This window comes from Phalacrocorax carbo, chromosome 25 (genome assembly GCF_963921805.1).
Source record: "Phalacrocorax carbo chromosome 25, bPhaCar2.1, whole genome shotgun sequence".
Taxonomy (NCBI): Eukaryota; Metazoa; Chordata; class Aves; order Suliformes; family Phalacrocoracidae; genus Phalacrocorax; species Phalacrocorax carbo.
The window spans coordinates 573743-587346 of record NC_087537.1 but is presented as its reverse complement, the minus strand read 5'-3'; the positions used below and the strand labels follow the sequence as shown (position 1 = coordinate 587346).

Genomic DNA, 13604 nt, shown 5'->3' with positions numbered 1-13604 from the left:
CAGAGAAGTGCCGTCCTCAGAGTCTCTGCTGTCGGCCCGGCTGTTTGCATCTGCAGGGTTAAGAGAAGGAGGTGCAGGGAGATGTGTTTATTTCCCGCAAGTGACTGGGTCTGTTCTCGCCAAGGTCTGCAGCAGAGCATGTGGGACAAGAGGGGAAGGACAGATGCAGAAACAATAAGTTTACTTAAAATTATGACCCACTGAGGGAAACAGAGCAACGTTGCCTCTTAAGGTTACTAGCAAATCCCGGGCATGTGTGAGAACATGCCCCCACGCCCTCCCTGAGAGCTCCTCCGGGCTGTCCACTGCTAAGAAAAAGAGGGAAAAACCAAACCCAGCTAAACCCAGCCCCTTCTGTCGGCGGGTCGTTGGGAGGATTCTGCAGCTGGAAACCCGCCCTTCCAGGCTGCAGGAGCTCTCAGTGCTTCAGCAGACATGAATGTGAAAACCGTGCTCATCCTCCTCGTTCTGGCTTTAGCCACGATATTTGCTTTAGTCTGTGTGTTGCTGACCAGAGGAAGGGCCCCCAGCACCTGCCAGCACCGGCCCCCGGAGCACGAGGACGCCGATGACGGCCAGAGCCTGGTCTTTGCCGATCTGACACCCGAAGAGATGGCGCAAGTGGTGCGGTACCTGCAGGGAAGCCTTGGGGTGCAGCTGGTGGACGCCGCGCGTGCAAAGCCCTCCGACAACTGCATCGCCTCCGTCGACGTGCAGGTCCCCGCCAAGGCAGAGGTGCTGCGTTTCCTGGATGGTGGGGGGCCTCGCCCCCCCCGGGAGGCGCTGGCTGTGCTGTACTTCGGGAGCCAGCCGGACCCCAACGTCACCGAGTACGTGGTGGGTCCGCTGCCGACGCCGGTGTATCACCGGGACGTGACGGTGCAGAAGTACGGGGGGAAGGTGCCGTACCACCGCAGACCCGTTACCGGCAAGGAGTACGTGGATATCAACACCCTCATCCAGCGGGAGCTGAGAAAGGCACCGCGCTTCCTCGCTGCGTGCTGTGAGTCTGATGGCACCGACCTGGCCATCCTCACAACGGCCCCACGGGGCTTCAAGTCTGGCGACCGTGTGACCTGGTTTGTCCTCTTCCACAACGTGGCTGGCACCGGCTACTACCTCTCCCCGGTGGGCCTGGAGGTGCTGGTGGAACATGGGGACCTCCACGTCTCCCGCTGGCAGCTGCGCCAAGTCTTCTATAACGGCTGGTACTTTGCCAGCACGGGGGATCTGGAGGATGCATTTGTGGCCGACATGCTGGAGGTCGTCAGGATCCAGAAGCCCCGGGCTGAAGCGGTGCTGGGCTCAATGAGACCCCGGCACCCGCCTGGCTCCCCGGGGCCACTGCAGTACGAGCCTCAGGGTCCCCGCTACAGCATCAGGGACAACCGTGTCACCTACCAGGGCTGGAGCATCACCTTCGGCATGAACCCCAACTCCGGCCCGCGCCTCTTTGACATCAGGTACCGCGGGGAGAGGATTGTCTATGAGCTGAGTCTCCAGGAAGCTTTAGCCCTGTACGGCTCCAACTGTCCCGGGGGCATGTCAACCCGCTACCTTGATGGGAGCTTTGGCATCGGCAGGTTTGCCTACGAGCTTGTCCGGGGCCTCGACTGTCCCTACACGGCGACCTACGTGGACAGGCACTACCTGGCAGAGTCAGAGACCCCCAAAACCAACCAAAACTCACTCTGCATTTTTGAGCATGACACTGCCCTCCCTCTGCGGCGCCACTTCTCTGACTCACAGTCCTTGTACTATGGTGGGTTGAGGAAAAACACACTGGTCATTCGTGCCATCTCCACTCTCATCAACTACGATTACATCTGGGACTTCATGTTCCATGGCAGCGGGGCCGTGGAGGTCCGGGTGCATGCCACCGGCTACATCAGCTCCTCCTTCCTCCACGGCCGAGGCACCGACTATGGCAATAGGGTTGGGCCCCACACGCTGGGGACGATGCACCTCCACCACGTCCACTACAAGGTGGACCTGGATGTTGACGGTAGGTCTGGGTGCCTTTGTGTGCGGCCGGGGTTTGCTGTGGGCTGCAGCTCTGCCTGGGGTGTGGAGCTCGAGAGGGTTTTCCTTTCTGCTTCACAGGGCAGTTGAACTCTTTGGAGACCCAAGACATGGGGTATGAGCTCGTAAAAGACCCCTGGAGCAAGCAGAACACCATCGAGCGGCCATACCTCCGCAGGGAGAGGCTGGAGAGGGAGAATGATGCAGCATTCACGCTCAACACCCCCATGCCCCGCTACGTCTCCTTTGCCAGCCCCAAGCCCAACAAGTGGGGGCATCCGCGCAGCTACCGGCTCCAGATCTCCAGCTTCGCCGGGGAGCACCTGCCCGCCAGCAGCCCCATGGAGAGGTCCATCAGCTGGGGCAGGTGGGTGCCGGGGCTGGGGTGCACGTGGCCTCCGCCCCCTTTCCTCCCACCCTGCCGCTGCATGCCCGGCTGCTCCTGCCGCCTGGCCGAGCAGGGGCTGCTGCCACCCAGCAAGCCTGCGCCAGGCTGCAGGGAAGGGTTAAGCAGTGAAAGTGCATATTTTTTAGCTCTGAAAAAAAAAATCCCTTGAAAAGTTGCTCAATGACATCTGTTCATGGTAGTTCACAGGCAGGAATCTGACCCCAGAAAAGATTAATTTAGAGCAATCATGTATTTTTTCCCTGTGAGGTCAACCAGGCTGTAAGATGAACTCTCGAGGGAAGCACTGGCATCCCCAGGCCTTGACACCTCCATGTAAGGACAGAATGTCTTTCTTTTGGAAAACACTTGGGATAAACACAGAGCTGGCTCACTGCCAGGGTGAAATTTAATGGCTCGCATTCTGCGGGAGATTGTAGGCGTTAAAAATGGCTGTGGCTGAAGTGAATGTGTTAGGCAGCAAGCAGCAGCATCCGCACCCGGATGCGATCGTGTTTCCCGGCCATGCTGGAGCAGCCGTGGGCAGCGAGCACACCCCCGCAAGCCTGAAGGTGCCGGGGCTGCTGCCTGTTGCTACCACGCTGGTCCCTGCCAGCCCCTTCCCTCCCTGACCCAGGACAGACTGTGTCCTCAGGCACATACCAAGGATGGATCCGGCCCCGGTTTGCTGGTGCATCCCCGGGCTGATGCCGCAGCCACCCTGCCCTGCACCAGTGTGGATGAGCCTCTCTGCTCCCTGTGCTGGCAGGTACCAGCTGGCTGTCACCCGACGGAAGGAGGAGGAGCCCACCAGCACCAGCATCTACAACCAGAACGACCCCTGGACGCCCACCGTCGCCTTTGCTGACTTCATTGACAACGAAACCATCACCAACGAGGTGAGCTGGGGTCCCCTGGGCGGAGGGGAGCTGAGCACCATGGGGGCCGCCCCAGCTCCTGCCCTGGCCAGGGGCTTCAGCCATCCTGTGGCCAAACCGGGCGGCTGCTGGGCTGGAAGGGTCCCGCTCAGCCTGGTGGAGCACACGGCTCCCCTCCTGCCCAGGACCTGGTTGCCTGGATCTCCGTGGGGTTCCTGCATGTCCCCCATGCCGAAGACATCCCCAATACGGTGACCGTGGGGAACGGCGTTGGCTTTTCCCTGAGGCCCTACAACTACTTTGACGAGGACCCCTCGGTGGACTCACCTGACAGCATCTACTTCAGCAGAGAGCAGGATGCTGGTGTGTGTGGGGCCAACCCTCTCGCCTGCCTGCCCCCCACCGCCGCCTGCGCCCCACACCTGCCCCCATTCCGCTATGGGGGCTTCCTCAACCTCAGCCTGGCCCCGCCGCCCGGTGGGCTCTGACGGGGCTGGGGCCACCGCTGCCCCCGTCCCTGCCGGTGCGGGCGGTCCGTGTCCGGCCATCCCGTGCGTCCTTGGAGGGGCTCCGGCGGCGGCGCAGGCACAGGATGGCTCCGCCACCGCACCAGGACCTGCCCTCCCCATCCCTGGGGTGTCGCGTGCTCAGGGTCAGGTTTTCGGGGAGCTCAGCTCTCGTTTCAGTGCCGCAATGCTGCTGAAGGTGGACTCAAAGCCTCTGAAAAACAAGCCCTAGGAGTGATTTTTGGAGACTCCATCCAGGAGGACACCCAAAGGGCTGTGGGGTGCCCACAGCCGCTCTCCTCCTCTGGGACCGGGGCTCGGGCTGCCTCCCCAAGGTAGGTCAGTGCACGCAAGGCGACGGTGCCGGCCGGGGCTGGGCACTGCACAAAGCCGCAGCTCCCCTCGGAGCTGTGGTCTGGCCAAGGTTTTGCCCAGGGTGGTGGGAGCAGGTGGCATGGTGGCTGCTGTGGCCTGGGCGCAGCCCCAGGGACCTTGGGCCGCGGGAGGCAGCACCTCCAGGATGCCCGAGACGTCCACCCCGGCCCTGGGGCCACAGCAGGTCTAGGGCTGCTGGGGTCCAGGGGACACTGAGCTCCGGCTCTGGGGTCAGGACCAGGTGCGCTGGGCTGTGCTGGGAGCCCGCAGGAGGAGCACCCTGCAGGGCTGCGGGACGGGCGCAGCCTGGGCTGAGCTGCCCCGTGTTCGCCCTTCCCCAATAAAGAGGCACTCTGGTGGTTTCTCTGACCAAAGCGTTGTGTAGCTCATGGGTGCTGGTGGCCGGAGCCCTGGCCCTGCGGGCACTGCGGGTGCTGGTGCCCTGTAACAGACGGTCCTGGCTCAGCTCTGTGGCGCTCGCGGGGGTCCAAGGGCCGTGGGGCCAGTGCAGCATCCGCCACGGCTGCGCGAGCGTGCACCAGCTGTGCTCTTGGACCCCGGACGCTGGCAGGAGGCTTCTGCTGGGGAATATGTGACAAACAAGGGAGTTAATGTATAACAGCTGTACCGAGCTGCATTAATCGGGTCTGGCCTTGGCTGCTGCCCGGCATGCTCAGCCCCAGCCAGCATGGGGCCCCTTGCTCCTGCGTCCCGGGCTGCGTGCACAGCCCTGGGCTGCAGGATCCCGCAGCTCCAGAGCCCATCCTCACTGAGCCAGGCGGGGCTGGGGACTCTGAGGGGCTTGGTGCAGGCAGTTCAGCTCCAGCCCCAGCGCCTGGCCCTGGCACGTGGCTGCAGATGCCAAGCACTGGCCAATGTGTCCCTGGGTACTTTCTGGATGAAACATCAGCACCATGTCCAGCACATTGTGTGACAGCACCCACGTGTGCTGTGCCTCCCATAGCTGCATCTGGTGCCTTGGGAATTGTGGGGACACCATGTCCCAGAGCCAGGGCACGAGCTGGAGCCTGGCATGGTGCTCCCAGAGCCAGCAGCCAAACCAGCCAGGATGCAAAATGCCGCAGTGCCCAGGTCAGCGGCCCCCGACACCCCAGCCTGCCCCAGCTCTGCACGGTGGCTGCAGGGCCAGGGATTTCCCTGAAGCGCAGGGCACGGAGCTGGCGCTGGCAAACCCGTGCCGCATGGACCCACCAGCTCCGGCACAGACCTGCCCCGCGGCACGTCCAGCCTGGCCACCGCGCAGGGGGACGCTGGTCCGTGCTGCTCCGCTGGCGGCACGGCTCCATCAGCAGCACTTCATGTCCGCTCCCGCGCTGCGCTGGCCCCCGCCGTGCTGGGAGGGAGGAGGTGGCTGCACGCATCCCCTTTCCCAGCCTCTCCCCGCTGTGGCCCCAGTTTTCCTGCAGCGACTTTTTCCAAGTGGCCTGGAGCACGTTTGTCCCCATCCCCCAACACCTTTTGCCCCCATTTTCTGCTGTGAAATCTCTCAGGGAGAATTTATTGCTGACTGTTTCAAAATTTTTTTGACGCAGAAGCCAAGTCTGTTGCATTCCTTCACACTGGTCAAAGCCACCCTCGGTTGAGGACCCTGGAATGAACTGTTGGGGAATTTGTTTTGCAAGAGTAATTCCATTTCTGTGCAACCTTCTGCTTTGTTGGGGTTGTTTTTTGTAGGCTGGGAGCTCAGTCTGGAGGCTGGGACTCCTGGGCCCGTCTCCCCCGGCACAGCGAGGCCAGGCTGGGAGGGACAGGGAGGAGCAGCCCTGGGCAGGGACACACCTGCAGCTGGGGCTGATCCTGCAGCGTTTGCACCGCTTCCTCTTCACTGATGGCAGCTGGGAATTGCCGCTGGCAGGACTGGCATGAGCCCCTCCCTGGTTGCGCCTCCGCCTGTGCACAGCCCCAGACCCCCGAGGGCTCCCCAGGCCCCGCTCCCCAGCACCGTGAGGCTGCCCTGGCTACTCCGCCATGGAGCTGGATCAGGCCAGCCTGGGCCGAGGATGCCGAGCGCAGCGTCAGGCTTTGGCTGCGCCCACGTTTCCCTTCGCCTGGGAGCGTCAGCCCCGGTGTGAAGCGAGGATGCCAGGAGGGATCCTGGCTGCTGCTGCCTGACGGGCAGCGCCTCGAGGCCGAGGGCAGGCTGCCCACAGAGCGCGCACGTTGCTGGTCTGCGGCGGCAGATCTGCCCCGGCAGCCCCAGCCTTGCGTTGTTAAATGCGAGGCAGAGGGAAGCAGATCTCTAATCATCCAACCGCCTCCAGAGCACGGGTGTTTGCCAATGCGATCCCTCTTCCTCAGCCTGGCAGAGCAGTCCGTGCCTCGTTCCAGGGAGGAAGGTTTGCCATGTTTTTGCCTTTTGGACCCTGTGGCTCCCCGGGCTGGGTGCAGGTAGGGGGGCAGGATGCTGCCCGCAGCCCCTGCTGTGCAGAGCCCGCTGTTTGTGGGCAGGGCTCGGTGCTGGACACAACTCTGCCTGCTCTGCACCCTGGCAAACAGCCCAAGGGCAGCGGGTCAAGGATCTTGACCTGAACTTTCTCGAGGAGGGAGATAAGTGATGCGTTTTCACTGGCTGCTAATCATTAACGCCTCGTTGCCGGTTCCCCGCGCAGGGGCAGCGGCCTGTTTTGCTGCAGCGGGCTCTGGCTAGGCGTCCCGCGCCGCAGCGCTGCGCGTCTCTGCGTCACCAGCCGTGATGGCCGGCCAGAGCCGGGGAAGTAGGTTTCTCCTGCCAAGCCGACCCTGTGTCCTCAGGCTCCTGGAAATAGCTCTCCGTGTTACTCATTCACTGTTACCTCCTGGGGAGGAACGGGACTATCAAGCTGCGGTGCCGGCACTGCTACCCGTGACAGCACGGCGTGGCCGGGGTGGGGAAAGGCCACGGGCGGGGACCTGGCACCGGTGGGACAAGTGGTGTGGTCGGTTCCGTCCCCACAGCCGGGGTCTGACGGGACAGTTTTGTGCAGGAGGGAGTTAACGCAGGGGAGCTGTGCTGGGAGGAATGCCTTCCCTCCCAGGGGACCTCATTTGCACAGGTCCTTTAACCCCACACCAGAGATCAGAAAAACATCAGTGGCAGCCAGGAGCTCCCCAAGCCTCGCCGTCTGAGGCTGTGGGGAGCTCCAGAAGCTGCTTGGCAAGTTTCCCATTATGCAGAGTCCTGGTTAAATCAGCCTGTCAGATACCATGGCAGCAAGGTGTTTTTGCATCAGCTCGAGGTTTCAGCTGACGTGGGCAGCCTGCCCCCCATGCCATGCACGACCCAGTCCATGCTCCTGGGCATCCCCGCAATGCTCTGGTGGTGCCTGGGACGATGGCAGAGGGATGGGAGAAACGTCGCAGCTCGGGGCTGCAGCAGCTCTGCAGTGCCGTTCACAGTGCGGGTGCTTGACTCCCCTCCCCGATAACAGAGCAAACGCCGGGGTTCACGAGGAGCAGCTGAACTGTTGCACTGGGTGGCAGGAGGAGCAGGGGCTGCAGGATCCCCCCAAGTGAAGCAGCCACCTGCGTGCTGTGGGGATGAAGGGTTAAGGTGCTGGTGCCGGAGCACCCCAGGCTCCACACCACCCCACGCACCCTTGAAGCCTGTTTTTCCCTTTTACGTAAGTTGTTCCAAACATGTTTGTAACAACCCCCCGGTGATGCACCTTTGGCAAAAGTGGTTTTGGGTCCAAAGATCAGTGCTGGGACAAGTGACCTGCCCGCTGCAAACAAGAGCCCGCAGAGTATAAAGCCGCAGTGGAGCGCAGGACAGCCTGAGCTGCACCGAGGGGCAGCGGCTGCAGAGGAGGATGGAGGCCGGCATGAACCTCCTGCACGACAGGGGCATCCAGGCAACGCGCTGGCTGCAGGAGCACTTCCAGGGCTCCCAGGACTGGTTCCTCTTCATCTCCTTTGCTGCCGACCTCAGGAACGCTTTCTTCGTCCTCTTCCCTATCTGGTTCCACTTCAGCGAGTCGGTGGGCATCAGGCTCATCTGGGTGGCTGTGATCGGGGACTGGCTCAACCTCGTCTTCAAGTGGTGAGTGGCCCTGTGCCATGGCTCCCTCTGGGCATGTTGGCACAGCTGGACTCATGTGGGCCAGATGTGCGCTCTCAGCCCTGACACTGGTGTAAAACAAAGACCAGAGTTCAGCCCCTAGCTTACCAGTGGTAATGGTTGCTCCTTCCCGAGCTGTGCAGCAACAGCTCTCCCCCCGTCCTAGAAGCCAGACAGAGATAGAGCCTCCTGCAAACAGACCCCTTTGCCATCAGCCGGGGCTGCGGTTCTGTGCGGGGGCTGCACAGAGCCCCCCCACCTTGGGGGGGCCACAGGGGTGGCCTGGCACGCCTCTGGTATGTGGGATCAGGGCTTGGTGCTCCCCTGATCTTTTAGGTGTGTTTCCCATGGGTAAGCCAGGACACTGATACCCCCTTCCTTTCCACGGCTGGTGCCGTTGGCATCGCAGATGCAAAGGGAGCCGTGGTGGGGAGCATGTGAGGGACCCAGCCACCGCTCCAGGCACGGGACGGTCTCGTTGGTAGCGTCAGTTGCACCATGGGGCTGATCCACACTGGCATCGTGGCCCGGCAGGGTTCGGTGTCAGCCGGTGGCCGTGGGTGCTGCCCCGCGGGCAGTGGGCTGCGGTACCAGCAGCCACCGGGGCGGTGGCCCAGCGCAGTGCCATCCATGCAGTGGCGTTTCAGCATCCCAAGGGTTTGCATCTGCGTGTGCCCGCATGCACGGGCTGCGCCCGTGTCCCTGTGCGGGACCTGGCAGTGTGTGGGGTGGCGCTGGCCGCCCCGGCTCCGCAGCTCAAATCCCCTGCGATGCCCACGCTGCCTGCATGTGTGGCAGGGGCGGGCGGCCTCTGCCTCCAATGCCACCGTGAGACTGTTGCTCTTGGCCTGAAAAAGATTTAGAAAGAGCAGATATCACTCCTCTTTCTCCGCACATTGACTTGCTCCCAGAAGATCTTGCTGTTCCCCTTCAGGCTCTGGGGGCACAGACGGGCAGTGTTGGCTGTTGCAGCCAAGCAAGCGGCTGGATGCTGTGTCTGTTGGGATGCCCTGGACTGCTCGTGGGTCCTTTGCCTCTCCCAGCTGCCAGGCCAGAGCTGAAACCACAGCCGTGCCCACCTGCTCTGAGGCCCAGGACCCCTACAGCCCCCCTTCTCCTTTCTTTTCAGGATCCTCTTTGGGGAGAGACCATACTGGTGGGTCCATGAGACGGACTATTACAGCAACACCTCCGCTCCAGAGATCCAGCAGTTCCCACTCACCTGTGAGACCGGCCCCGGTAGGGTCCCCCAGCCCTGGCAGGGGCAGTAGGTGCTTGCCCAGGGGGACCTGCCCATGCAGCTCCTCACTCTGGGTCTTGGTCCCCACAGGGATGGGGGTGCTGGCATGGCTGGAGCCATGGCTGGCAGCCCGCTGGTGGCACATGCCCCTCCCTATCTCTTGAGAGAGCTGTTATGGCCAAGTGGCAGCATTGGCCCCCCACGGCGCTCTGTGCCTGCGGCGGGGGAGGCAGGGCAGCCCCTGCGTGGAGCAGACCTTGACCCTCGGTGTAGACGTGGCAGTTCAGCAAAAACCACTGTCTGTGCTCAGCCCTAGCCCTGGCCCATGCGGGGCTGTGCTCTGCCCACCAGCCCCAAATGTGGGCAGCTGCTCTGTGGGGAAGGGGCTTGTGTGGTTTGGGAGCAGCTCTGTCTGTACTTTGCCCGTGGCTTTCCACGGGAGACAGGGAAGGCTGCAGGCATCCCTAGCACACTCAGCACGAGCCATCAGGGTTGGTCAGTGCCTGCTGCCCAGCCTTGCCCAGCCTCCAGGCTGCAAAGCCAGAGCCATAGTCCCACCCTGGCCCTGCCGTGCTGTCCCCCGCTCCAGCCTTGCCTGCCCCTGGGGATGGCGCTGGGTGCTTGCCATCGCGGTGGCACCGTGGCTGCCAGGGTACAGGTGCTGCATGCTGTGCCACCCGGTGCCGCAGCCCCCGGGGCCCGGGCTGCTGCCTGGGACCCCCGCCGGGCACGAAGGTGCAGCCTGCTCTGAAGGGAGGGGTCTGACCTGGGCCTCCCTTCTCACCCAGGGAGCCCCTCTGGCCACGCCATGGGTGCAGCAGGGGTGTACTACGTCATGGTGACGGCCCTCCTCTCCACTGCCATGGGGAAGAAGCAGCTGAGGACACTCAAATACTGGTAAGCAGTGCGCCAAACGCCCCGGGCTGGGCAGAGGCTGCTCCAGAGCCGAGGTGCGCAGCTGAGCCCATCGAGGCACGAGGCTGCGGGCAGACAGCGGGGCCGTGGCACCCAGGGCGGGCTGTGCACGAGGGCAGGCTTGGAGGACGGCCAGGCACGGCTCAGGGTGCGCAAGAGCGATGCCCCGGGCCTGGCAGTGACGTGGCCACCTGGTCCCCGCAGGGTGCTGTGGACAGTGCTTTGGACGGGGTTCTGGGCAGTTCAGGTCTGCGTCTGCCTGTCCCGAGTCTTCATTGCCGCCCACTTCCCCCATCAGGTCATTGCGGGGGTTATCTCAGGTGAGTGCATTGGGACCCCCCCCCCCGATCCCTTCCCCGCAGCACTGCCATGCTGCCCCACAGCACCCGCAGCACGGGTGCACGGCCTGACGGATGCGCGTGGGTTGTGACATAAAGCTGCCTCTGTGGCTCTGCAGTCACTGCCCTCATCGTCACAGGCAGGGTGCCCTCACGGCCGTGCCTTTGTCCCTATCCCACTTGAGGCACGCGTCCCAGTCGGGTGGGCAGGGCACTGCCAGCCGCGGCGGGGCCATGAGGGACAAGGAACGTGGCCCCAAGGCATAGGCAGGGCAGGCCCGGGGTGTGAAAGGGCCGTCACTGTGCCAGGGAGCAGAATCGGCTGCCTGTGAGCAACAGGGCATAGCAGTGGCCGTCAGGGCACCTGGGTAGCCCCTGGCACATGTCCCCCACTGGAGCGCCCAGGGCTGCAGGGTCTGCACGGCTCCACTACCCCGAGGCAGGCAATCGCTCGCTGATCGCCTCCTTTCCTGCTTTGCTTTGCTACCGGCAGGGATGGCCGTGGCCAAGACCTTCCAGCACATCCACTACATCTACCACGCCAGCCTCCGCCAGTACCTGGGCATCACCTTCTTCCTCTTCAGCTTCGCCCTGGGCTTCTACCTGCTGCTGCGGGTACTCGGTGTGGACCTGCTCTGGACACTGGAGAGGGCACAGAGGTGGTGTGCCCACCCCGAGTGGGTCCACATTGACACCACCCCTTTCGCCAGCCTCCTCCGTAACCTGGGCATCCTCTTCGGGCTGGGGCTGGCCCTCAACTCCCACATGTACCTGGAGAGCTGCCGGGGGAAGCAGGGCCAGCAGCTGCCCTTCCGCCTGGGCTGCGTCGCTGCCTCCCTCCTCGTCCTGCACCTCTTCGATGCCTTCAAGCCTCCCTCTCACATGCAGTTGCTCTTCTACATCCTCTCCTTCTGCAAGAGCGCGGCCGTGCCGCTGGCCACCGTTGGCCTCATCCCCTACTGTGTCGCCCAGCTTCTGGCCACGCAGGACAAGAAGGCTGCCTAAGGGCACCCCTTAGGCGGGTGCTGCCCCAGCTCTGGGCTCGGGGCAGTCACTGGACCATGGGTGCTCCCCAGCTGCCGGTTGCTCCCCGCGAAATCCGCACAGACCGACCACACTGGGAGCGGCCTGCGAAGGCTGGGCCGGCGGCACGGCTGGATGGCTCCCACGGCACGGACCCACAATGCCAGTCATGGCATAGGCTTGGGTGGTCTGCAGCCAGCTCTCCCTGGGCTCTCCTGCTGCCCTTCCCATGCCCACGGGTGGGGGTCATCAGCCCGGGACCCAGTGGCAGTGGTGGAAAGACCCTGCACTTCCCTGCAGCTGGGGATGTGCCACGTCCATGCTGCAGGGCTGGGGGTGGCACCACCAGGCGCAGGGTGCTCACCCATGGGTGCTTGGGGGTCTGCTGGCGCGGCAGCTCTGGAATGGGCAGACACTGTGATTTGGAGATAAAGCACCGGCTTGCCGGAGCCCCCCAGCCTGAGGTGTTCGGTATTCACTGCTCTGCGATGCAGCATGGAGTACACGTATGCATATGTGTGTATCTTATATAATAGTTATCTATATACACATATACATATGGGTGTGTCTGTAAACAAGAGGTATTTTATTAAAGCTGAAACTGTGTTTAGCTGGTGAGTTCGGACACCTCGCTGGCCAGCGAGGCAGGCTGGGGGATCGGCTCCCAGGCGCAGGGACCGTGGCAGGGGCTGCTGTTGGTGTTGGAGGACGACTCTCCTGGGGTGCTGCTCCTACCATCACCTGCAAGGCACGGCCAGACCACCGGAAAGGCAGCGCCAGGGTCCCCCGGTCCTCATTGCCTTTCACCCCCGGGTGCAGCCAGACGCAGCCCGCACAGTGGGGCGGGGAGGGGGGGATGACGCAAACTGGTTTTTTGCACTGTTTATCCAAGGTTTCTGGGTGCACCTTGTGCCAGGAACAGGGACACACTCGCGTCACCTCGCTGCCTCCTGAACCAAGCACAGCTTTGGGACCGACCGGCTTGGCTGGGGCTGTGCTGAGCCCCCAGGCTGCGGGGACAGAGCTGCCGTTCGGCTGCTGGCGCTGTTGCGGGTAGGGGCCTGGTGGTCGGCGCTGGCTGAGCCCTCAAGCACCGCTCGCCCAGACACTGGGGTGCAGGAAGCGGCTGCACCAACGCGGGGTCGAGCTGCTTCGCTGCCGGCGGCTCGGCTCTCCCGGCAGGCGCGTCCCGGCCCTCCTGCCTCGGCGCCACGCTCGTTAGCAGGAAGCCGGCTGCAGGCTTGCCCTGCTGACTTCAAAGCTGTACAGCCTGCCAATTAACTCAGTTAGTAAACATCCTCTGTCAGAGATAGTTTAAAATAGATACGAAGGTACAACTACTTTCTTCCTGCCAGACTGTACGCGTGCATGTGCAGATCTCCCCCAAAACACCAGTTCTGCAACATTTCTCATACCTATCTATAAGCATCAGCAGTGTTCTCTGCTGCAGCATGCCTGAGAAATGCCACCTCCCCTGCCCAGGCCTTGCAATGCCTTTGGGAGATGGCATCCAGCAGAGCTGTGGTAACGTCTGTTATCTGGCTGCGGCTTGGATGGGCCTTTACTGCACGCGGTGGCAGAGCGTGCAGGCTTTGCAGCCTTCCCCAGCCCTCTGATGGGAGCCCTGCTGCCACCGGCACGCCGAGACCGTCAGGCGAGAGAACACCTTCCTTCTGACCAAACCGCACGTCAGCAGAACCCCACGCTAAAACCCATCCACGCTAAAACGCTTTCCACGGCGAAGTTTGCTGTAAATCTCACTCAGGCTCGAGCTCAGCTGTGGCCCTAATTCTCTGCAGAATGCTTACCTAGATCAGGACCCTCCCCCCCGCCCGCTTCCTCCAGCTGGGGAGCAGCAGGCTTGG

General features: G+C 63.0%; 2 protein-coding genes across 3 annotated transcripts; both read left to right on the top strand.

Moving 5' to 3' along the window:
- The first annotated feature begins 146 nt into the window (after positions 1–146).
- LOC135317292 (amine oxidase [copper-containing] 3-like) lies at positions 147–5834 on the top strand. Of its 2 annotated transcripts, XR_010376301.1 has the most exons (5): positions 147–2005; positions 2104–2389; positions 3177–3306; positions 3471–4126; positions 5720–5834. XR_010376301.1 is itself a non-coding variant. In XM_064473269.1 (4 exons), the coding sequence occupies exons 1-4, from the start codon at positions 436–438 to the stop codon at positions 3771–3773; spliced, it is 2289 nt and encodes a 762-aa protein (XP_064329339.1). In that variant the 5' UTR covers positions 147–435; the 3' UTR covers positions 3774–5834. The 2 variants fall into 2 exon arrangements, 1 of the variants encoding a protein (XP_064329339.1); XM_064473269.1 differs by having other exon boundaries at positions 3471–5834.
- A 2087-nt stretch (positions 5835–7921) lies between these two features.
- Positions 7922–12349, top strand: G6PC1 (glucose-6-phosphatase catalytic subunit 1). Its single transcript, XM_064473275.1, has 5 exons — positions 7922–8205; positions 9353–9462; positions 10252–10360; positions 10583–10698; positions 11210–12349. Exons 1-5 carry the CDS (start codon positions 7976–7978, stop codon positions 11719–11721), a joined length of 1077 nt encoding a protein of 358 aa, XP_064329345.1. The 5' UTR covers positions 7922–7975; the 3' UTR covers positions 11722–12349.
- The last annotated feature ends 1255 nt before the right edge of the window (positions 12350–13604 follow it).